Genomic DNA, 24,008 nt, shown 5'->3' with positions numbered 1-24,008 from the left:
CTACGACATTGCAGCGACGTATTTATAGCCAAAGTCACCTCACGCCTCACTTTCTTTCCCCTTCAAGGTCGACCTCAGTCGTTTCAGACCACGCTTTGCTGACTACTCAGCATTTGTATCGCCTCCCTTTTTCTTCGGCTTCTTTTTCTTTCCGGTTTCGTCTCTTGTCTTCTTGTGCTGAATCCACTTAGCAACCATTCAACGACCAAATTATAAGCAGGAGAAGGACGGCTGAATCATCGAAGCGAGTCACCAACTCTTCATCCTGCTCTTGTCTCTCACTTTTTATGGAGTTTCCTTTCTTTCCTTAATTGATCTCCTAGTTACGAATTCGGGCCACTGTGGGGAGGGGGGGAGAGGTTTGCGGAGAGATTTCCCCCTTCGTGCAAGGTTCCCGTGCCCAGAAGGCTCTGGGGTAGCCAACCAGATTGGGAGGAGCCGCATCGATGCATCTCGCGTAGTCCCTCAGAAGTTTTCGATTTTCTCCCTACCCGGTGTATGCGTTACACGTTCGCCTCGACAGTGAAGCTCGAGCTTGACAGAACGATTAGGAAGTGACGAGATTAGCGCACAGCGAGAAAACCAGACATCCGGGCGAATGACCTTACAAGGTCTCGCGAACCTTTGACGTCACAATTAGCGAGCCAGAATTTTGGCAGCGGCTTGGCACCCAATGCGACGCGGCCCCAGCGCCGCCCCAGAAAAATGAGTCACGATGAAAGCTCACTTTAGTACTTCTACTCGTTCGAGGACATTCGAGCCGACTCGGGTCGATGATAATAAGTATTCCACTCCTCCAATAAGTCAGTCGTCTGTCATCGATGACACAGCGGCTAATCCGTGATTCGAATCTGAGTGAGGTTTCTACGAGATTCAGCGTACTTTTCTTTCTGTTTCGTCGGGTCGTTCCAAAGGCAGCAGCGTTTGGGTGGAGCAAGCAGTCCGTCATGTCCACCGTTCATTCTCCCGTTTTTTCGGCCAAAAGATCGACAGATCTTCAAGTGGAATACTTCGCTGGAGCGGTGATCGATCGGTGAACTTGGGCCGGGGGCCGGTCAGTTTTAAGAATCTAGAGCGAACTAATGGGCTCGAGTTGATTCAAGTTTGATGATTCGCCCCGGGCTCCCTCTCCATCGAACGTGAGAATGTTCCGCTGTGAATTCGATAAGACCGTGTCGGTACCAAAGCCTGCGGGGGAGGGGGGCCTCAGGAAGGCCGAGTATGGTGAAAGGTCGAGAATGAGTATCGGCGATAACTTCGATAAAAAAAGAGAGGTAGAAGATGATGGAGATCGGGGAGCCAACATATCGTGGATTGGATGCGCATTCGATCGACGCTTGTGACGCTGAGCCATACTGGACAACGGCACAGAAATAATCAAATGTGCCTCCGGATCGTTCTCATCACAATGGCAGAAGCCCACGTAGAGGTCGATCGAAGTAGCAATCGTACCCGCCGCTTTGGACTGCAGATACCCACTCTTGAAGTGCTGAGAAAATTACTGCGGAAATTCTGAGCTTCCCAAAAAAAGTAACGCAGACGGAAGGAAAAACTGAAGTACGCGCCGCGGCACACCACTCACCGCGTGAAGGCTGATATTCGATTGCTTGGTTTCCGCGAAGCCACCGCGGAACGAGGAGTTTCGGGGGTACTTGTCTAGGCGTTGTATTTCGAATGGACCCGGACTAAATCCGTTCCTCGGGAGGAGGATCAATGTGGATGAAAGTCCTTGTCCTTTATAGCTACTGACGCTCACCTAAGCGATCTGATCTGACCAGCTATTTAGATCTTTCCAAGTATTCCCTCCAGTCTCGAGCGATTCATCGGCCGGCGAAACAAACCCAGTCAATATTAGGTCAATAATTGGGTGCGATCATCGATTTCGACGTTATGATAATAAAAGTCGTCCAAGCGCTGAGCCGCCAACTCATGAGACGGTACCCAAATGAATGTCCATCTGAGAACCTCCTCTGCATGCACACTCAGCACAATGTGATTCCGGTCGGGGAAATTCCAGAGGATCCCATTTCCGTCCTATGTTCTCGATGCTCGGTCTCCCAGCGAGGGAATGGGTCTGGGCATAGAATTGGTAATCCCTCCCCGTGGTCGGCCGAGATCAACTCGGGACGCCGAGAAAACCCGGAGAGCATTCGAGACCACCTCGCTCGGCTCAATCGATGATGCAGGAGTTCGTCTCTTCACCTGCTGGCATCGCCAATGAGATCGTTAGCATGAGAGATGTTCTTCATTGTAATACGATGAGACGATTCGAATGTTGTACCAAAAGATTCTTGACCGCTCTCTGAGATCTAGCTTGAGGGAGTCCGCGCGAACTTCCTCAGCGGAGCCCATCGTCGAGGTACAGGCGTTTCTCGGTGTGAGTGAAATAATAACATACGAGTGAGGGATTACAGTATAGAAAAATGGAACGGAAATGGCGATTCGATTACGGAGAAATAGAGCGCCACGTCTAAGACCGTCACGCAGAAGTTCTCGTTGGCAGAAAATACCGCAATACGGACAGGATAGCATCAGCCATCCGTCGGATCGCATGGACGTAATGATAATAAGAATAATGGAAGAAGTATATACCCATATGTATGCGGATCGAAAAGCGGGCGACTCTTCGGGACGGTAGACCGCCACGCCTCCTCAAGACTACTTACTTAAATAGATCGACTCGTTGCAAAATCTGCAGTCAGGATTCGGGCAACAGAATCAAATGGCATTGAATTTTCTTGAGAATTATTCGCTCACTTTCGGATCTTTTGAATGTTTCTCTCCTCGTTCGGAAGAAGAGGAGGGACGGAACTGATTCAAGAAAAACGCTGACGCTGTTCGGGAGAATCTGGGGGCAGAGAATGAGAAAAAAACTGAAGCCTTGTACCGACTGCGGTCTGATCTGCATCAGCAGCACAGGCAATTCTCGAGAAGAGATACCCGATCTACTGCTGGGCCGTCGACGACTGCGAGTATTTAAATTCAGATGCCGCCGCGGAAGTCGCAAGATTGGGGAGATGCGGCTGAGATGCTCACCTCCCGATGATCCTCACTTCCCGTATTGCATCCCGAGCGCCATGCTGTTGATGCACCGGGGTTCCAGAGGGGAAAAATGTAGGAGAAACTTTTCGTTCAGCCGACTTCTTGTCTCTCGAGGCTCGACTGGCCGCTTGCCTCGTGTGTGGGTGATGATGTCTCGAGCGTGATGGAGGGCTCAGTCGATAACTTCATTGCAGTCAATGGATTTCCTCTTCGGAGGCTCCTCTTTTGGGGAAAAACGAAGCGGCGGCGGTAGCAGCAGCCGGATCTAGACCCTCTTGTCGGTCCTTGTTCATCTATTTTAACAGATGATTTCATTGAGATTATTACGACTTTGGTCGTCGGCCAAACGGGATGCGAACATTCATTTTTATCCCGGGGACCGGAATCAAGTGTCAGCGGGAATCGGGGAGTCGAGAATCGCTCTTCCTGAAGATTTGAGAAACTTGGGTTTGAATACAGAACTCGAACGGAGTGAGGGACCGGAATAAAATCGTGCTGTCCATCGAGGTCGTCGACGGCGAATGTGAGAATGCGTGATTGACGGAATATCCTCATCGCTCTGTTGCGGACTCTCGAAAATTGCTTAGTTTCAAATAATCTTCCCACTCGGGTTGGACGTATTCCTGACTAGAAGTTTCAGAGTCCGCATCCTGTCCCAGAAACATGGATAGATTCTTCAGTGCAATTGCCGTCGGAAAACTCGCCAATGATATGTTGTGCGTAGTTGGAGATTGGGGAAGAAATAAGAACCGTGGTCATCGCCATGGAGCCAATCGTCACACTCCGGGATCGTCTTGGGATCAACGATTACCCTGCTGATCGCTGTGATTTTCTGCAGGGTCGCGCAGGGAGGTCTCGAGTCCTGTGAGGTCCAGAAAACTCAAAGGGAAGTCCACGGGAGCGAGCTCCGCCTGCGGAACCCGATCGAGGGCTTCTCCCAAGTATTGTGCGATGATTCTCGCTCTCAGCGAATCCTGTTGAGATGAGAAGAGTTTGAACAGCAGGAAATTAAAGGAGAAGGACTCTGGGCGCGAACGAGGCATCGCGGTCGTCTCAGCGTCGCGTCGGCTGCACTACAAAAAGAAGACGCAGCGGCTGTGAGTATCGGAAAATGCGCGAAGGAAGCTGCTTGAGACTTTAATGGATTGCGCCTATGGAGGATAGTAGTCAACGGGAGCGCAAGCGAAAATTGGCAAAGTTTCCTAGAGGACGACGACAACGCAGGGAAAGAGGTCACAGCTCCGGGCCGGGTGATGAAGCCTTAAAAAAGAAGAAAATGAGGAGTTGGAACCCACGGCTGCCGCAGAGTAAAGCTCTCCCATTCGAGCCGCTCTCCGTGGAGAGTTCAGGCAGAGCAACTTGGCAAATCGACTTGTTGCTCGGCTCACTCCGACCGACCAGGGCTGAGGAAGAGAGCAGAACGATTCGGTAGACAAGGGGATGGGGCCGGGGTGAGCGATCTCCTCAAAGGCGTCCGAAACTTGCTTGGACCAGAGGTCGCTCCCTCGCTGTCGTCCCGTTCCCCCCACCGAGCGAAGTTCATATATCACCCACCTCTACCGATGTCGGTCAGTGGGGGCCCTGGTAGCCTATCGCCATCCGGGTGTCCCGAAGGCCGAGCCGGTCGGATGGCGGGGGAACCAGGTCGCTTGCCGTGCACTGGCAGGCAGGATTAATAAAACATCCTTGTGCCGTCCTACAGGACGACCCCTCCGAAGAGTTCCGAGGCGTCCCTGTTCTCGGCTCTAAACCGTACTGTGAAAAACATTCTCAGCACGTAAACTGTGCAAGACGTGAAAGGCTCCAATCACAGACATAGAGAGAGCAGACACGGGAAGAATGGGGAAACCTGGGTTCCGGCTGAAACCATTCGGATTCCTTCCATCCCCTCCTCTTCCCGTCTTCAATGTATGTCGATCAGTCGATGGCGGACCTTTCCAAATTTCAGTCGAGGAGTCACAAGCCCCTGGGGCAGGGTGGGAAGCTACACGAAGCTACGAAGCGAGCAGAATGTACACTTGAACGGAATATCCGCGGAATAATCGATATAACATCTGAACGGGCGTCCGCTGCCGCTCGAGATTTCGCTTCCGGTCCCCCGGATATGCGCAAACAGAGCTGCTCGTCCAAAATCCTCCTCTGTGAAATCTGACTTTGGACTCCTCACTCACATCGCTTCCAAGCCGGTCTTGACCCCCGGACTGCGAATGTTTCCCCTGGGTTCTTCATCCCCTGGAGATTGGGTGAGCTCGAACTCGATTTAGGGATCGCGCGCAAAATACTGCATGAGTATTGAATTTCTCGTCGATCCCTGCGAGGCGAAATGTGGGCAATATCCCGCATCCTTTCCCGTTTCACAAATATTCAGGGGTTCGTTCGAGGGAATTTCCTCAGGAATGACGGCCCTTCATGCGTGAAAAGTGGCTGTGGCTCTTCGTCCTTTCGTTTTCTGTGACTTCTATCGAGCAAGTTGACAAGCTTCCCTCATGACTGATGAGTGACGAGTAACCACCCGTCAGCATAATAATTGAACACAAAAAATATGATTTACCGCGAGCGAGCGAACGGTATTGTCAGAGTTTCGGGTAATTTCTGGCGAGAGCACGACGCACCTCTTCGGGAAAAGCGTCAGCGAGAAGCTTCGTCTGGAATAATGAACGACTCATCCGAGAAGCCAAAAATCTTGGCAACGGTTCTGGGTGGAGCCCCAAACAGCCCTTGCTCGATTCTGGACGGTCGGTCGGTAGATCCATTCATCCATCCGTTTGTTCATTCGTCCGAAAGGCGGTGATCTGAGATTCGACAGAGGACCATCAAGGTCGGTTGGCTCCGGCGTCTGAACTTGGCCATCGGCCCTCTCCCGGCGAGAATACGCGAAGGTATTTAAACGGCTGAGCTAGCTACCGAAATCAAGTTCACTGCAGTTTGAACCGATCCAACATGAAAACCGTGAGTACACGTCCTCTAGGTCTCCTCGAAAAATTCATTCCGATCGGTTGCGTCTCCGAGTTCGCGACTCAAACCCGATCTAATCCAATGACGTCAACAGATCGCCGTTCTCGCTTTCTTCGCCATTGTGGCCATGTCCTACGCCGGTGTCCTCAAGGACGTCACCGGAGGAACCTACGACCTCCACACCGGGCAGTACTCCTCCGCTCTCACCGGACACGTCTACAACACTGCTCCCGTACTCGCTGCCGCTCCCGTTCTCGCCGCCCCCGCTTACGGATACGCTCATGGATACGCTCACGGACTCTACGGAGGACTCTACCTTTAGAGTGATGTGAGATCAGTGCGCGAATAAATTGAAAAAAAGGCGATCAGAGTTCTATTCATTCGACGAGAGGTGTCCCTTCCCGCAAACCGGGTCAGAGATCCAAGACACATTTTTCATCGAGCGGGAGATCAAGGTGGCATCGGTCGCAAGAGTCTATCGTCGCCGATCTCCGGATAAATCGCATTCTTTGACGGAGCGGGTTACCTTACGGCATCGAACTATGGAAATAACGAGCGCACACCACCAAGCTCAGCGAGGCTCGAAGCCTATGAGCTAACTATGTCAACGACGTTAGACTAACTATGTCTTGCGAAGGTGGGCGCCGTCCTACCTGAAGAATCGGGAGAGTATGCTCTCGATCCATTCATGGTCTGAGAACGCTATCAGGCCCGACCGTGTAGACCGGATTCTCGAGGAGCTCTGAATGCCATGCGAAAACGTCTTTGGTGTAGTTGCACAGTCTTAAATTGACCGCCACATCGCTTCGGAGGGAATTGAAGATCGATTTGCACAATCAGATATTCTGCTCCTGTCTTCTTCCACGTTTCATGTGGCAAGGAACCCTCGAGGCTGGATGGTGTTCTCGGTCGAGCGCAAGGTACTTCTCCGGACCTTTGCAATCTGGTATCTTGAGTCGATCCTGCAAACTAGAGGTGCGAAATTCCGACCGACGGGCAGAAGTGAAGGTGAAGCTGGTGAGCTCGACTTGCGGTTGGACTTGGAATATATGCTTGATACCTTGGAAGGAGCGCTCCAAACAGAAGCGCATGCGGCAGGCGCGGGGAAAGAGGTTCGAATTCCAATAGATGGAGGGAATTCACAATGCAGAGTCATTCTTGTCAATTTGCTTTGAAACTCTGTTGAATTTAAATGTTTAAATCATAAACAGCCTGCACGGTCGTGTCTCGGAAAGCTCAGGGTGCGAGGTTCTGGCCGGGTCGCTCGGGATCTGAATCCATGAAGAGTGGTACGAGGAAAGAGGCGGTTCGGACCGCGGGTCGTATACCCTTCATAGAAATACTGCGATGGCGCTGGCTGAATATCTAGGGGAAGATCACAATACCCATCTCATTCTCCAATTATTATATCCAACGAAGCTGAGTGATGAACGGACTTCATTGTTCGGCCTGGAACTTGGATCTGCTGACAGATGGAGTCAGACTTGTCTTTCAACCATGACGTATTTGACCGTTGAGGAAATCGGGGGTACCTCCGATGATATCCCCCCAACGACGGGGCAAGCCTCGATGGCGGGGCGAGCGAGGATAGCTACCTGGTGATAGCTCAAACCAGGGTGAATCCCGTCGTCCAAGCTCCTCTTCGAGTTCCGTCTCAGGCACTCACAAGCTTAGGGAGAGCGGCCACGTTGTATTGATTTACACGGAGTCCTTCAGACCACATCGTGGGATTTCGGACACAGGGGAGCGTTGCCAATTTCTGGCGGTCATCGAGCGGTCATTGCGTCTGTGGATTTTGGCGAAAGCGAAATGGGAAGACGAGTGATTCCGCATCAAGCTCACCAGTTCGAAAAAGTATGAGTTCCAAGCTCCACAGACCTTCCGGAATGACGGGATGTGAACGTTTAAAGATTCGTACATGGATCATTGATTTCCTTATCACCTTCGATCGAAGGATCGAATTTCCAACTTCGGGGAGCTGTTGAATCAGGGGCCGTCCCAGGCTCCACACTGTGCTTTGTACCCCGAGATCTCTTGTCCCTCCAATAGGAGCTCTTCGTAACATATTTCCTGCTCATGGATGTCGACAGCTACGTAGCCCAATATATTATTACAGATTTATAGATTCTCGATCATCGATGGAATTCCTAGTAAGTTCCTAACTTCGTCAAGGGCCCCGTCGAGCTTCACAGGAAAGCTCAGCTGCCTGAGAGAGAGTACAGCCGTTAGGATCAACGAAGCGTTGCGGAAATCGGTTGTAAAGGGAGGCTCGGAGAATCACCCTTGCAGACGTGTAGAGCTCCCACGGGTCCTTCCCGCAGCGGTCAGAGGGATTGCTCTCCTCTTGCAGAGTCTAGAGTTCTTGCAAAGATCCGGGATCGGATAGTCTTGGAAACTTCAGCATACTCAACCGATACGATTGTAGTGGATTCGACCAGGGAGTCAACAGGCGGCTCGCGTCCATAACCGGCACCGAAAGAGGGAGTGGTCACGGAATTGAATCACAGCTCCAATAATTTATTTTCAGTCCCGCAATCGTTCAACTAGGTGCTCGAATTCACTGCAGCTTCCCTCCACGGATCTCTCCCCGATTGCACGATTCGCTCGATCAGACGGAGACGTCAAAGGTTAGTCATGTTCTATCGACCGCGTATCAATCTTCCGATTTAAGAACAGTTCCCTCTCGGGATTTGGGACTAATTTTCCCCCTACTGGAGTTTTGACAAACACCACGGATAAGCGGAACTTGTAAAATGCAAGAAAATAAACTCTCTGGTATCACATCGTAACATTGCAGATCTCGAGTGCTTCGTCAGATCTAGAAGTTCCGGTTCGAGGTTGTACCCGTCTCCGGACCAGGTCCATTCTTGCGTCGCTTGCGGACGTGCGATTCGCCAGAAAGCGCTCAAACGCCCCCGGAATACATAGTACTTAGTTTTCTAGAGATGATGTATCTTAGAGATTTCGGATTTTCCCATCGCTGAAGATGAGACCCCTCGTGGGGAGAGGGACCAGTTCACTGAGCTCCGAAGATCCGTCACCCTATAATAGTTCATAGTTAGGATTTCTCAATGATCACGGTTTCTCGAGAATGCGAAAGCGTCAGATGCGTATCTTTTCCTGGAGGAGACACAATTTATCGGACTCGCAATATCTCAACGCACGTGATTACTGTCGATGAAATCCAGGAGCTTGAGTGCAAGTTTTCGAGAGCTCTGTGTTAGCCTGCGCAGCGCGGATTCCTCGCAAAGACCGAATTGGACGATCCTCTCGCAAATCTTCTCGTTCAGCTCTGCGTCGAACAGAGGCAGACCGAAAGTGCAATCTAGCAGAGTATAAGTGCTGCACTGCGGCGTCGGACACAAGAGGGTGATGTAACCGCATTGGTGAGATAAATCCAACTCCTTGTAGAGAATCTCAACGCACTCCAGAGCGTACAGACTGTCCGCTGCGCATTCGAAGCAAGAGTGAGTTCATAGTCGAGGAAGAAGGTTATTTACATCGCCATACGAGTGTTCAGCTCTTTCCCGGTCTCACCTCTGTCGCTTTCTTTCAGCAGATCGAAGGGAAACGGTAGAAAAACTTTCTCTTGCTCGAGATCGTACGCTTGAACCATCGAGGCGGAGTAGGTGAGGAATTCGTTGACAGTTGGCAAGCTGGACGCCGAGAGGATCGTGGATGGATCATGTCCCCAATTCGTCAGAGTGAGCTTCTCGTAGATCTGAGGATTCACACAACGCGAGTCGTGAATCTACGGCCAGGAATTTCAGAAAGAGAGTGAGGAACATAGAATACCATGCGGCTTACCTCCAGCTTTTGCTACACAAGAACACAACAAAAATTTTAGACAACACATCCAACGAAAACGAGTTGTACTTTACTAATGTTTTCATGCACTTTGAACCTCCCGCTGGCGAGAGCCGGACACTCACAAGTAATTCTTTGGGCAATTTCTTCAGACGGCTCCCACGCGTCAGCAATACCGAAGTGGGACCCTGTCGGGTTAAATTGTAGAGGAACAACTTAAACCACAGGGAGTTGACCTCAGGAATCGGCGGGCCTAGATGACACGGCGAGCAACCGGTGACCGGACGGACTTCTTTGCTCAGCGGAGCCATCGAGATCAGAAGACTTCATGGAAACGTAAGAAATTTGAGATCTCGATCCCACATTGAGAGAATACCCATCGAATAAGCATGAATACGTATAATGAGGAACTTTCCCGCAATTTCCACTCTAGCCCTCCCTCACTCGTAGTTCTTGTTGAGCAACCGTCGACAAGTGTCAGCGTCAAGGTTCTGGAGAGCTTCGCAACGCACGAGATCCAACGGCAGGGCCGGATTGAAGAGTTCCAGATTGTTCCGGAGGAATTTGATTGTTTTCGAGAGAGCCACAGTGTGCTCGTAGTAGCGCACAGCATCACCCTCTCCCGTTTGTTCCTCCACCTTCGGAACAGACCATGAAATTCATGAGCTATACTGCGTCTTCGCGCACATGATTGCATCGGAGTATCGGTCGGTACCCCAATTACTTTCGATGTGCTATCCCCAACTCAATCCAACAGACCTTATCCAATTCAAAGAGGAACGAGTCGAGGATCTCGTCGGAGATCTTCCCGACTTCGAACATGGTGACAGCGTGCGACTTCAGTGATGCGGAGAGATTGCCCATCATGAGGAATGCCGTCAGTGTAGAATCGAAAAGGAAACCGATCCGCTTGCCTAAAATGAAACTCTATCCTCAACCCGATTCCTCGTCAATGGGTACGTATGGGGCGGGACTTCTCGGAAGTTTCCTCTGTCCCTCATGCGTCCATTTCTGGGCATATACGTACATATTTATACATATGTATGTATTTAATCATATATTCGACCGGAGATTCCCGATTGAACGAAAAATCCGGGACCTTTTGACGGATCGCTGGTTTGATGGAGCGCTCCTTGGGGACTGCTCTCGGGGGAATGCTCTTTTTGCGTTGACGCTCCGGCTTGCTTGTCTGCTGAGATGTCTATGACAGTGTCCGACTGCTCGAGCTCATCGTGAAGAACGCAAATGAAACCGTCGACGTCGTCGGAAGAGCTGCGTGGATCGGAAAAGATCTTCTTGCTAATCTCGATCGGGTCCTCCAGTGCTAATTCGATCACACTCTTCAAGTTTTCATAATCCCAATTCAGGGGGAATTTGGACGAAAGAGAGGAATGAGCTCACTCTTTGGGGACGGCTCCGGAGTTAGCAAGCGGGTTGTCTGTTTTCCAAGACGGGTGGAGATCCATCCTGTCGAGGTTCTTCTTGTGCGCGAAACCCAGACGACAGTATATCGAAACGGCGTTCTTTATCAATTGAGGCTCCACCTTTAAAGGAAGTTTCCTCGAGGAGTTAGCTGCGGAGCTGAACACACCTGAACGCATTGAGCTCCGCAGACCTTCCCGAACTCACCTGCAACACCGTGCTGAGCTCATTGACGGGAGTTCGTTCATCCAGAGACACGAATATTTGGTATAGAAGTGACTCCAGAGGATCGCCCGAAACGCAGTTCATCACGAATCCTTCGAGTGGTGGCACTGTTATGAAGAAAATCGTTTCCTTCACTATCGTCTGCTGTCTCTCTTCCGAACAACTGCGACCGAGAGGAAGCCGTGAATAGAGAAAACCTCCTTTCCGCGTCACGTCGGAGGACGAGAAATGCGATTTTCCGTTCAAGAGCAGGGAAACTCACCAGCAATGTGATCGTTGTCTTCAATGGGGACGTCCAAGTAGACCAGGCCCCGGACGTAAAGAGCTTTGATGACGTCCACGTCATGTTCTCCACATTTCTGGGGGCCTTCGTCTATCAAGAGGTCCACCATGCACTTCTCCGCTGGAGAGATTTGCTGGTGGGAGAAGACCGGATATCAGAACGATTCCGAGTCAAGAAATGGTCGGTGGATCAATTTCGGATTTGAGGCAACTATGTCCTGAGAAATCGAACGATTCGAATGGCTGACCTTCACATCAGTCTCTGTGATGTATCCTACGTGAACGATCCACCACGACTCGACGGCGATCGTCACGGGTTTCGGCGGCAAGACGCTACGGAGATTTTTCTTGCGCAAAGAGAATATACTCTTGGTGGACTTGCACATGTTCACAAGTTCGATGTACTGGTTTCGTCCGATGCCGAGCAATCGCAGGACGTCGGCGGCAGTGAAATTCGGCAAACAATCGTAACTCTTCTCCTGGCTCATAATATCCTGTCGAGGATGACGCACAAACTCGTATTTCAATCAGGCAGGTGTCAAGTCTAACCCAATGAGGTTCCATTCATCTGATGACTCCAACATGCCTGCATCATTGATATGTAGTATTGGAAGGGCGTAACGCGCATTTGCGTCACGATGAAGTCGCTCAGGTGATAGGGGTACAGCATCAGATGCTTCCGCGAATACTCGAGCAGAGATTCGTAATACGATTTTTCGTCCCGATGAACCCGTCTCACTAGAATGAGTCGTCGATTAGCTAGAAGGCATACGAAGGCATACGAAGCCCTCCACGAGCAACGAAAAATATACTTGCCCAGATTCCCTCGATGCTTAAGTTGGTTCCTTATAGAATATTGCATCACATGTTTGTCGTAGTCTTGCTCTGAATTTCCCAGAGCCTGTCGTACCGCGGGAGACACTCTCGACCAAGGAGTGTTTTTGGCGATCGCGTTCTCGACTTCGACGTTCATGGTCTGTAGGAATTATCCGATCCACGTCAATACGGGGGAGAGGAATGTTAGGGACAAATCAATGATCTAGGAAATCGGCAGGACCGAACTCGAAGTCTGGCATGTCAAACCGCTAGGGAAAACGCCAGTCCTGGAGAGACACCAGAGATTCTTGGCTTATGAAGTGCCATCAATTCGAGAGTCGATCAGACCGCATTGTAATAATAATGAAGAATCTGTTGGAGACCCTGAGTTTTGCAAAGGAAGGGGTCGTTCGGCGACGAGCGAATTCACCGCCCGCATGCTTGGTGGTCCGAGTCGAGTTTTCCTTCGAGGACTTCAACCGGATCGGACTCGGTCGAGGCATCCAAGGTTTCTCAGGGTACTCAGAGTTCCGTAACTGGCACCTGATGCGAGTCTTAGTGGAGATATCACACAGTGCCCATGTGACTGACTCACTTTCGCTTCGAGCCGAAATCAATTTCTCCTGTCTCACGGCACCTGGACGCGGACCGCAAGCCACACTATTCGGAATCGGGAGGCTACATGATTATCCAGAGCACACGTCGCGAACGCACCTCTGGTCCCTGTCAGAGCATGATCTGAATACAAATGGCAGTGCCTCAGGATCGGATTGACATGTTTACGGAGAGATCTTAAAACTCGGAAGGTATTCGACGGAACGATGACATTCGAGGCGGCGCGCGATTCCCTCAAGACTCAAGATGCCTGCTAGAATGCGGTAAGCGGAATAAACTTCATGGTGCAAGTGGGTAAGTGGAGCTGATAAGCGATTCACAGATTCCACCAATTTGATTCCCCCCTCTCTCTCGGATATCAACAAGACTGGTCTCCGATAAATCGTAGGCTTTCATGGTTCTAGAGGATCGAATAGGGGAGAGAAACCGCAACATCCGATGGGAATTCGCCCATAGCCCCGGCATCGATGGGATTCCAATATCTTCGGGAGAGTTTTGCTCCCTGAATAATTCTCGGCGTGTCATCCGCGATGAGACCCCGAGTGAAAAATACGTAACGGGTGCCGGGACGCTCCTTACGGCGATCCTTGATTTCACGATCCGGGGCAAATGTTTCGAAACAAGGCTCTCATACTCATTCTGGAATCACTCATGGCGATCCTAGAGGACTTGCGGCCCTTAAAAGTGACCGATCTGTCTGGTAGTCCGTCAGTGTATCCGGCGCCTCTTTCTTCTAGCTTCCCTTTCACCGGGAGAGAATGCCTCCGCTCGGGAGAGCTGTAGCTAGTTCGCTCGGCCGGGGATGACAACCGGTGGCGCGAATCCCGTCCACAAGCAGTGCTCTGAGCGAATGTAATCTGTGAACTGGGTTTAAGCTGGCGTTTTCCGGTCGAGACCATACTTTGGTTCAAGCAGTGTTGGAAGTTCGGAGACTGAGTGGTTGTCCGACGTGAGGAGATTGCGAGCAGTGTACGTTCGTTTCTTTCCATTTCATGAACTTTCTAGTACCGAGCAGAACGAGCATTCAGTCTCTTCTGGGGTTTGGGAAATCACGTGCAGTGCCTCGGATTTTTCGCCGATGCTTCTCTCTGACCCACAAAAGCACGAAACAGCTTATGAGTACCGTTATGTAATGACTACCGCCCTCCGTCTTGGTGGAGGACCGCTCCGGTGAAGACCACAGCTGAATGTTCACGGCATGGATCTCACCAGATTTATGCCGAATATTCGGGAGCAGATCAACGCGGTGGTCTTCGAATCCACGGAGTTCGGTCGCGCGGAGTACCGTTATTGAAACACGACCGCCCGAATATGGTCATGGAACAGATAATGTCGTCGAAAGCGGCGGCTGAACTTTTGAAGTTTCATCTATCGATATTCGCTGATAAGTTTCATGTTACTTCATCTCTAAATCAGTCGCGGAAAGACCCGCACAAATGCAACACCCGAACAAGCGTTAGCTCATCATTGATTGCTCGCTCGCTCGCTTGCTGGGTGTCCTTGTCTCTTACCGTTGGATTAACGGTCGGACTTTCCAGCGGTTCCGACTGGTCCGGCCGTTTCTCGGCTGTGGAGCGGTGACTGGCGGCGTAGCTGCTGCTGTCGAAACATTGAAGTCGCTCTGCGCCGTCGTGATAAGGCTCAAATGGGATAGTCTGAAAGACAATTCCTCGCAAAAATTCTAGTCGATCACACTAAGCAAACGATCGGACCCCCGAATCTGATTCGGTATCTATTGTACGAGCCTCGCTTTCACGACTCGTTCGAGTCATTGACGCTCAAGGCTCCGTGGGGTATCGATGGCCTTTTCTGACTTTTCCATAGGTCTCATGTTGAAATCAGCTCATTTCATTCCTCTCGAGATCACCCCAGGCAGTGTGAGACCGTTTTCGGGTCGACGAAGTTTTCCGATGAAGAACGATGAGAGCGGGTATCTCTATGGGGCGCCATGCTCTTCCGGAGAGATAAGTCTCAGCACGACGGAGAAAAACCCAGAATAATTTGGGATAAGATCTGACCGGACAGATTCTCATGCCCTAATTCCGTTCAAAGTTCTTGAGGATCGGAACTCATCCGTTCGAAGGGGGTGCGAAGGCTGCGGTAGTCGTTCTGGAGGTCTCCCGCGAGCTTTCCGTCGGACGGATACCCGCAAGCCCGAACCGCGACGTCGGGATGCATCCCGACGAGCTGCGGGTGAAAACCAGGAAAGCCACTTCGACGGCGGCGGTCGCTGCGACGTCGGACCCACGAAACAATGGAAGTTTGTGATGCGAGTTTCGGTCGGCTCGAGAGAATACATTGAACTTCTGCGGATGAGCAAATTCGATGGCTGGGCAGCATTTCAGCTTCTGCACGCGACTATCCGCCGAGGCTATTGACTCCCATGTAGCTGTAACTGTCATCGTTTATGTCGCAGGCGTCGTTGCCGCAGCTCGTGTTGCTGTTTGTGATGTTAAAGCACCTGTCGCTCGCTTTCAGATTTATGAAAAACCCCGAGAGCTCACTATGATCACCTGAGTGAGCAGTTGCTCCCCAGACGAAGGATAAGGCTTCACAGGAATCTCGAGTATCCGAGAGAAACTCCGGCGACATAACCCCGGCAAGAATGAGCCATCAGGATAACATTCTAGAAACTAAACTGGTGAGTTCGATGCTCGAGACTCGGATTGAGTAGAGTTCGGGGGAGGAATATCTCGAGATTTTGCGGAATGAGCGACTCGCTGCTCTCGATTCATAGAAGCTCGAGTTGGGACTGAGAATTTCCATCCGGAATCCTTTGATTCCGTCTGCGGTCTACTTCCAACAAAAGTGGTCCCGATGGATTCTCAAGAATATGCGATGATGCGATTAGCAGGGATAATTCGTCCGGAACAGCTCCGGTCCTATGCAAATCGTAATGTGCCCCTCAAGAATTCGATTGCTTCATTCAGACAATCTATTCCCCGGAATTCATTCAAGATCCTAAGCGGCTTTCGGGAATGCCTACGTGCTCGAATAATGCTCTAGCTTGGAGAATAAGAGGTCACAGAGAGATGAGGAGCGGGTTCATCAATTTCGGGATGACGTCAATCCAAACTGTGAGAGGCCACCTCGAGGAAGTGTCTCAAGCGCCAGTTTCAGTCTCTCAGTCTGTCCAAACATCCGCGTTGACCTGGTCTTTTTGATCCGCTTCCGCGATCCGAGGTGAGGAAGTTTGATTGAAAATAAAGGCGAACCTTCCTCCGGAGCGGAGGCAGAAACATTCTCGAATGAGAGTTCTCAATGCTGGCTCCAATTCTATCAATTCGGTATGATGAACGGTGTATCCATCAGCTCGTATGTGGAAGTCGGGAAACTCTTCGTTCTCATTCGGGGCAGGTATAGCTCGATGGAGCTTCCCTGTTTTTCCTACAGACCGGATCAGATAGCGGAGCTAGTGAGCCGAGTGCACTGACTTCGTTTCAACTCGTGATTCCAATACGAATTTCCACGGGGATCCCTGCCCCTGCGGCTTACCCGTCGGTGAAAGTTCTAAGCCGGCTGTAGGCAGGACAATCCGTGCTCCGGTCAAGGTGCCGCCGTATCGGTACCATTGAGCAGCGTGTGATGAGTCGGGGCTCAGCTCATGTCAGAGGAATAAGGGACTTCGCTGCGCAGACCGGAGAAAATCTCGACTTTTGCCACCGAACGAGCTGGATACCGCCACCGATCGAGAGCCAATTCATGCGCCCGCGCCGGTCGGAACACTGTCATACAGGGAGCGCGATGCATCGATGTCTAGAGTCCGAGCGATACGCCCGAAGGCACAGAGCTCACGCTGGGCTCTGCGTGCGACCCGCGGTTCGGCGCAGTGTCATAGCAACCCGGAATCGATGCGCTCCTCCTACTTAGAACACATCGCTGCACCTTGAGACGTGTTCGCTGGAAATTCAGTCGCACGGAATTCTCTAACTTCGGAAGAGTCCGATCGAGTCGATTTCCGACTCGACCGATTCGAGAATGCTGTGGATTTGTGTTTCCTCGGGGGTGAGTCTGATCCAGAGGCCAAGCCTCCAAGCCACGGAGAATCATCGCGCCGTGCGGAAACGCGTTAGACTGTACCCTCAGACGTCTCGATTAGTGAACGATGTCGCTATTGAGCTACATAGATAGCTGGTTCATGGGCTGGCGCTTCAAAAATGCGACGGGGTGGTGCACTTGCGGGCTCGGCGAGCGCCCCTTGTCAGCTGCTCAAGAATCGGACTGGTCAGATAGCTTTTGCAAACGCTTTCGATCAAAACTGGCTTGACGAATGATCCAAGTCTGGGTGACGCCGCTTCATATTTCGCCGTATCCCTTGTCAACCGCCATCTGGTTGAGCCCACGACGTACGACCTTGACTTGGTTCATGCGTCCATGGCTCGTTTTTGGTGTAATCCTATTCGTTCAATTTTTTGCTCATCCCTGGATATATATGTATGTTCTTCCCTGAGCTCCAAAATATTCGTTCTCGCCCTTGAGTCGGATAATGTTTGTCAACCAAGTCACGCATTACGGGCACACGGTGACCTGTATGTGTGCGAGTACCGGGTCCTTGCTCGCTACCTGACGATTTCTCAGAGCACCGATATGGGCAACAAGTTATGAGAAGGAGGGGGGATACTCTCAGAGATCCTCGGGGAAAGGGGTATCTCCACGGGAAGTACAGTGTAAGAACGGATCTCGGAAAGCAGTCGCTGTAGTCGAATGAACCAGGAAGAATGCGATTCTGCCGACGCTTTCGTTTCGTCAGAGAAAGGCAGGAATAGGTAATTATGCCCAGATCAGTGATCGGTGATTTGCGGGAGATGGGAGTTGACATTTGGATGAGCTCTCACCGGACCGCGCTCGGTATATGGTTCGGAATCGTCGATAGCTGATCCTGTTTCTGGGAGTTCCGTCCCTCCCGAAAAGTTATTTTCGCGGATCAAATGTTCGTTGGTGCGTCCCCTCCTTGAGCGGACCGAATGTCCAGCGACACATTCGCTCACGACGCTTTCGGCTTCCCGCGAGATACTTGCTCAACATCGTCGCCTCATCGGCTATTCAACGACCAAGACGGTGCTCGGTGGAAGAATCCGATTGTGTCAAGAAACTTGACAAAGCGAACGAGGAAAACTTCGGTATCGTTGTTTCAGCAATTTTCGCTGCAGAAACCCACAGTGGCCAAAGCTTCGGGATACCGAAAGAGGCATTCAATCGACCGCCGGCCAAGGAGCCGCCCGCCCGCCTATCCGGCCGACCAATGCTGCTTGCCAGCGCAGCTCTTCCTATCTGACTACATGGCCTTTGTTCTGCGTCGTTGAGAAAAAAAGTTCGCCGAAGCCCTTAACGTTCTTGCTTTGGGCCGAGTAAAACTACTCGGTTCTATCAGCTCGAGAGATAGGGCGATCATTGATGAACATTCTACCTATAGGTAAACTCGCGGAGGCTCGTACGTCTACGTATTTCGGCAGCTGCTTGCGTACGCTTTTCGTTTTCCTCCCCTGCGGAGGATGTTTTCACGTCTCGAGCATCTGGAAAACAACGGAACGAGAGAGATCGGTATCCAGGTTGTCGTCGGCTCTGCCGTGAAAGAATTCTGTTCCGCTCTAGTGTTTGTCCGCGACGGAGGCGATGTCTGGCGAACAACGTATTTGTCTTGACCCGGCTTGTTTGCGGCGCGTCCGGAAAAAGAAGAACTGTTACTCTGCCGCGGCTCCGAGGTACCGCGGGCGTATTTTACTCCCTCCGTTCAATGCAGGAGCCGATGCAGTCGTCGTCGTATCGAGATGGAAAACACGGGAACCATTCCGTAATTCTCTATGGTATCGATGAGGCTGTCTATCGGTGGCCAGCTCCACAGCCTGGCACCAACTCGCCCTTATTTCGCGTGGTTTTACGGGTTGATGATCTAGTGACTTCCCACTTATTCCACCCGTTCGGTTCTAGCGTCGCTGACCCAGAAAGCGCGAAGGTCGCGTAGAGCTTATTTGTTCCATGGAGATGCGGTCCAGGGACGACGGTCCGATGGGACCAAATCGAATTCGAAGCGGTCGAGAGGGGGAAATAGCATTGTGGGAACATGCGAAAATTATATGCTCGATTATATATCGTTTTGTTCGAGGATACCGTATCGACAGGTGTCCGTGGATCGGCATCAATTTCAGCAGGAAGTAAATTCGAGATATCTTCAAAGCCGAGTCATTGACCGCCGATTCAGAATGATCACGTCGAATCGAAATGCAGCTGCTCAACCACAAACGAAGCTTTTGAATTCCACTCAACATTTGGCGTGGCGTTCCCTCGTTCATCGACGATTTCGCGTGTTCTGCAATAAGTTTAGAATGAAGTGATTCCGGATGAGGGAATCGACTCTCAGAGGCAACGATGGCCGCTCAGAATTGAACCAGGAGGACGCGTCAGACTTGTGCTCCGCGATTACGACCGGAAATCTTGACATCGATCCGAAGCTGAGGCTCGAATTCCTGATGTCCTCCCGCGTCGAATGCGGAAGAAACCTCTGCGCGTAAATATATGTCACAAATCACGTATACTTTCTGATGTCAGGGGCCGTTTGTTCTGCTAGGAATCGACTTTCTCGTGAGAACTTTCGATCATAGTTTTCAATTTTTATTTCCAGTGTCCAGGCACGATGGAGAAGACAGACTCAACATATACTCTCAGCCCGTCAGAGTCGGTGCCATCCCTTCATCACCAAACCTACAGCAGGAATTGTGGTCACCAAGTTCCTCCGTCGGTAAAGCACAAGATCAAAGTCACCTTGGAATTCATCCGAAACCTCAAACTCGAGGCTTTCCTTCTAGTCTACGTGATGGCCTTCTCGATGAGACTCATGATAACGCAGGATCTCCTCTTGACAAAGGTGTGTTCATACCATGTCCCAATTGATTCTAAAGTCAAACTTTTCTCGAAAAATAAGCGAAAATATCCCACAAACTTCGGGACCGCTCCACTGTCGAGCGGGCGAGCCCTTCAAGCGGATTTTTTTTTCCCGAAAGTTGTCGAGCGTTCATTATATTTGCCTGATTCTCAAGTACTTGAACGTTCGTATCCGTTGATTGCAGACCTGTCTTCATCATTTAAATTACTCGGAGCAAATGTGTTCGCATCCGACGGAAGAAGTCAAGAGCGAGACAGAGAAAATCGCAAATACAGTCAACCTATTCACCATTTTGGTGCAGCTCGTGCCGTCCGCCCTGCTCTCGATATTCGTGGGAACCTGGAGCGATCGCTATGGTTAGTGCTGATACTGATTACTTCTCTTCGTGGGGGGAATCCTCCCATTCCACCTTCCTCCCCGATTGGAGAGCCCCCTCACGTTTTTTCTTGTGGAAACTTTTTTTGCGGCCCCAGACTGTAACATGGAATTAGGGGTTCGAAGCTTCACGCGGATCTGTCAAAGCGCTAGGCGGCGTCGGAGCGGCGAATACGGACGCGCTTCATCCTTCACCTTATTCCACGAATCTGACAGTTCTTACCGGACCACGGAGCGACTGGCTGCGTGGCCAACCAACCAAGCGACTGATCGAGCGACCGACCGGCGTCTAATTTTAGTTTGTTTCCGTTGGCGCAATCGGACATGGCGCCGCTTACTGGTGATGATGCCGCGCACGTGCGAGCCCGCCCTCCCGTCCGACTGGTGGTGCGAATTGTTTCCAGATAGATATCCCGATCGAAGCGCGGGAAGCTATTTTGAAGCTCGGCATGGGAAAAACACAGCCCAGAGGGAGGAGCACTTGTCGTCTCGATAGTTGCCCTGCGGTAAACACTATGATTGTCACAAAAAATCGCTCGTCAACAGGCAACAAAATGCCGATCCTCATCGCAATATTGGGTGGTCTTGTCACCGACTTTGGTAATGCTTTCACGGCGGTCTACATGGAGAGTTCTCTGTACTGGTCGGTCCTGGCAGCGCTTCCGAACGGCATTTCTGGAGGTCTAGTCAGTGTTTGGGCAGCTGTGTACTCGCACGCCACGATTTCAACGAGTCCAGACCTCCGGACTGTCAAGTTCCTGATGATAACGCTCGCTATCCAACTCGGATTCCCATTCGGACAATTCATATCGGGACAGGTATGATCCATTCGCATCCTTGCGTAACACGATCGGAGCTGGAGGAAGGTTTTCAAATATTCACCGCAATGATTTCTCAATTTTTTCCGTAGGTGTTCAAGTCATGGGGTTATGTACCCGTGTACGCGGTGTCTTTCACGCTCTTGTTAGCGTGCTTCGTGTGGATGCTCATCATGGTGCGAGGTCAGAAGAATCCCGGCGTTTCAAAACTCACCATGGCGAAAGACTTTTTCAAGCTCGATAACTTCGTCGAGGGAGTCCGGACCACGGTCCGAGAGAGACCGAATTCGGGCCGGAAACAAATACTTCTGATGTTGGCCACCATGTGTGTCATCGTTCTAAATGCTGAAAGTGAGTGAAACTCGAAGGAGCGGAATACGCCCTTCAAAATTCATGAGGATCTTCGATGCCGGGTCATCTCATCACGGTAATGCTCTTGACCTCCACTAAATTGAGCATTTCACTTGTAGCAACCCGATCGGTTACGTACTACTTCGTGAAGAAACAGTTCGATTGGTCCGTAACGAAGTACTCTGACGTGACGTCTCTATTCGCATTGGTGAATCTTGTGTCGATTGGGCCGCTCGTTTTGATTCTCACGAAAGGACTAAAAGTTCGCGACGTTACACTGTCTATCATCGGCGTGACATCGATGCTGCTGCAAAATTTCACCAGGGGTCTCGCTTATCGCGAATGGATGTACTACGCAAGTGAGCATCGGGGCCCGTTCATGTACCTACATCTAACGGAAGGAAGTCATTCTCCATGATGAACAGGAATTCGATTCTGTCACTGGATCCCTGGATCAAGCGGGCTAGTCTGGATTTCTTCCATCATGGTGATAATCTTATACTTTCCTCTACTTCAAGGTGCGATCCTGGGCACCGCTGGCGGAGTTTCGACGATTGGCATCACGTCTCATGTTTCACGCATAGTCTCGCAAAACGAGATAGGTAACTATCCAGTGACCCGACGCTTCCGTAGATGATTCCTATCGCTTCTCTGTCGAAGGACGAGTCGTAGACGCATCTTTGTGACGGGGCGCAATGTTGAACCAATCATTGACGGACGATTTAAACCATTCCAGCTCGGATGTTCAGCTTCTGGGCTGCCTGCGAGGCCATGGTTCCCGTGCTCGGCGATGTCATGTCCTCACAGGTGTTCAATGCGACCATTGACGCCTTGCCAGGAGCTCCTTTCATAATTTCGTCCCTGCTTTTGATTCTTCCCCTCGGCTCGCTTGTGTGCGTATAATTCTCTCGTGGATACTGTCCACCTCGCGAGTTCACTGTCGATCGATATTCTAGAACGGTGTTCGACGACTCGTGGAATTCATCTCGAATTCAACTTATCCAAACTTGCAGATACTGTTACCGGAAGTCGATGGACGACTTCGAACTCTTCGAAGAAGAAGGAGGGGAAGCCAATGGGTCCGAGATGGCGTCCTCACCTTCGCTGTGTAGCCCATGAACGAACGAACACTCGGCCCCATGACAGGAGAGCTGGTCAGCTCGTTGTAAATTTTTTCCGCAAGATTCTTCGAACAAAAGTCATCCTGCACTGTTCTTAGGTGGAAATGTTTTTTAAGTTTCGTCGATTTAGAATTGGACGCGTTCCCAGCAGAGCGATCAGCGGGCGTCTGATCGAATGTTAACACTGACATTTCTAATTTGATCACTGCTGATTCAGACGACGATTGTCGATCGGCTGCTGTGATATTGAGGCCGCGAGCTGCGACTGATCGGAACCACATTCGTTCGATCCAGCTCGAGAGTTACTGTTTTGCTCGGGTACCGAGACAGTCTATGAAAATGAGAGTATATATCGTGGAAAGAACTAGCGAGAGAACGAATCTGTATCATTGTTGCGATTCTTCGGCATAACCGCCAGCATTGTATATATATTCATTCTATCGAGCTCGACGTCTAGTCGGGCGAGTATGATCTTACGGGCATATGATCCTTTGGGAGACCTGCTGAGAGTAGTTACAGAGTCGAACTCGGATCCGTCGCAATGGATTCTAGTGAAAATCAGAGAGAGCTATGGTGGAATGCTTGAATTGGTCTGCAATAAAAAGCGATTTCAGCTGCGGATGAGTCTGATTCTGTGAGGTAGTTCGTCCGCTCCGACATCATGTCGGACTCCGGCATCCACCTGGCATGAATCACCCCGCTCGGTTTTTCTTTGAAAGACGGTCAATGGGTCATATGGGTATATTTTCAGAACATGTTGTGGCGACGCTCCCGGGAGCACAATCACGTCCTCGACTTTTGAGTGAGGGATGCGGATGGGATATTTCCCGAAAATGGCCCAACCAAAAAAAATGCATTCGGGTAGACGGATCGAGATTTTCCACAGTTTTCTCTACGCGTTTCAAGACGGTAGGCTTCTTTCGCCACGCACGTTCGGCTTCTCTCACGGCAAAGGATTGCACGTATGGATGCTGTTTGGGAATTCCGTCAAAGAGATAGCGAGGCGAAAGTCCGCAAGCGAACGGCTGCTGGAGGTCGGTTCCCTCTCTCGACGAAGTCATGAGATGACTTGGGAACTGATTCAGATAGCGTCGAGAAATCTCTCCCCGTGATCGCGGAGAATCGGAATAGTCAGCAGGAATCGGTGTACATCGCAAAGAATTTACCTTCCTTTATTCAATCAATCTCACAGTTTCTCTCTTCCGCGGAAACTACTCAGGAATCGTCGTGAATGATTTGGGCACTTTTCCAGGGTCGAAATGCTCGAACAAAACAAAGAGATGGCCATCCGATTATTTA

The 24,008-nt window shown here is 50.8% G+C and overlaps 2 protein-coding genes across 2 annotated transcripts; one reads left to right on the top strand and one right to left on the bottom strand.

Annotated features, from left to right (window-relative positions):
• Positions 1–8,791: 8,791 nt before the first annotated feature.
• LOC100898824 (protein FAM91A1) lies at positions 8,792–13,299 on the bottom strand. The gene is made up of 14 exons (XM_029113278.1): positions 13,145–13,299; positions 12,550–12,709; positions 12,320–12,471; positions 11,982–12,227; positions 11,714–11,867; positions 11,434–11,558; positions 11,217–11,348; positions 10,904–11,108; positions 10,564–10,718; positions 10,249–10,442; positions 9,930–10,128; positions 9,535–9,718; positions 9,162–9,445; positions 8,792–9,039 (listed from the first exon to the last, which is right to left on the bottom strand). Exons 2-14 carry the CDS (start codon positions 12,704–12,706, stop codon positions 8,953–8,955), a joined length of 2,274 nt encoding a protein of 757 aa, XP_028969111.1. The 5' UTR covers positions 12,707–12,709; positions 13,145–13,299; the 3' UTR covers positions 8,792–8,952.
• A 6,149-nt stretch (positions 13,300–19,448) lies between these two features.
• On the top strand, positions 19,449–23,224 carry LOC100898680 (proton-coupled folate transporter). Its single transcript, XM_018642097.1, has 9 exons — positions 19,449–19,669; positions 19,784–20,026; positions 20,229–20,400; positions 20,966–21,237; positions 21,330–21,588; positions 21,708–21,947; positions 22,107–22,190; positions 22,325–22,481; positions 22,602–23,224. The coding sequence occupies exons 1-9, from the start codon at positions 19,649–19,651 to the stop codon at positions 22,705–22,707; spliced, it is 1,554 nt and encodes a 517-aa protein (XP_018497613.1). The 5' UTR covers positions 19,449–19,648; the 3' UTR covers positions 22,708–23,224.
• Positions 23,225–24,008: the final 784 nt, after the last annotated feature.

Source organism: Galendromus occidentalis, unplaced genomic scaffold (assembly GCF_000255335.2).
Source record: "Galendromus occidentalis unplaced genomic scaffold, Mocc_1.1 scf7180000076522, whole genome shotgun sequence".
Taxonomy (NCBI): Eukaryota; Metazoa; Arthropoda; class Arachnida; order Mesostigmata; family Phytoseiidae; genus Galendromus; species Galendromus occidentalis.
Note: the sequence above shows the minus strand (reverse complement) of the source record. Positions and strands in the feature narration are given on the sequence as shown.

Bases quoted from the DNA above. Each gene is read 5' to 3' on its own strand.
- LOC100898824 (XM_029113278.1), bottom strand. From the start codon at position 12,706: ATGAACGTCGAAGTCGAGAACGCGATCGCCAAAAACACTCCTTGGTCG. The intron at 10,443-10,563 runs GTCTGTTGGATT...TCTGTTCCGAAG, and splicing joins TCCTCTTTGAATTGGATAAG to GTGGAGGAACAAACGGGAGA. The intron at 9,040-9,161 runs GTGCGTTGAGAT...GAACTATTATAG, and splicing joins ATTTCATCGACAGTAATCAC to GGTGACGGATCTTCGGAGCT.
- LOC100898680 (XM_018642097.1), top strand. From the start codon at position 19,649: ATGCGGAAGAAACCTCTGCGC. The intron at 20,027-20,228 runs GTGTGTTCATAC...CGTTGATTGCAG, and splicing joins AGGATCTCCTCTTGACAAAG to ACCTGTCTTCATCATTTAAA. The intron at 20,401-20,965 runs GTTAGTGCTGAT...GCTCGTCAACAG, and splicing joins AACCTGGAGCGATCGCTATG to GCAACAAAATGCCGATCCTC.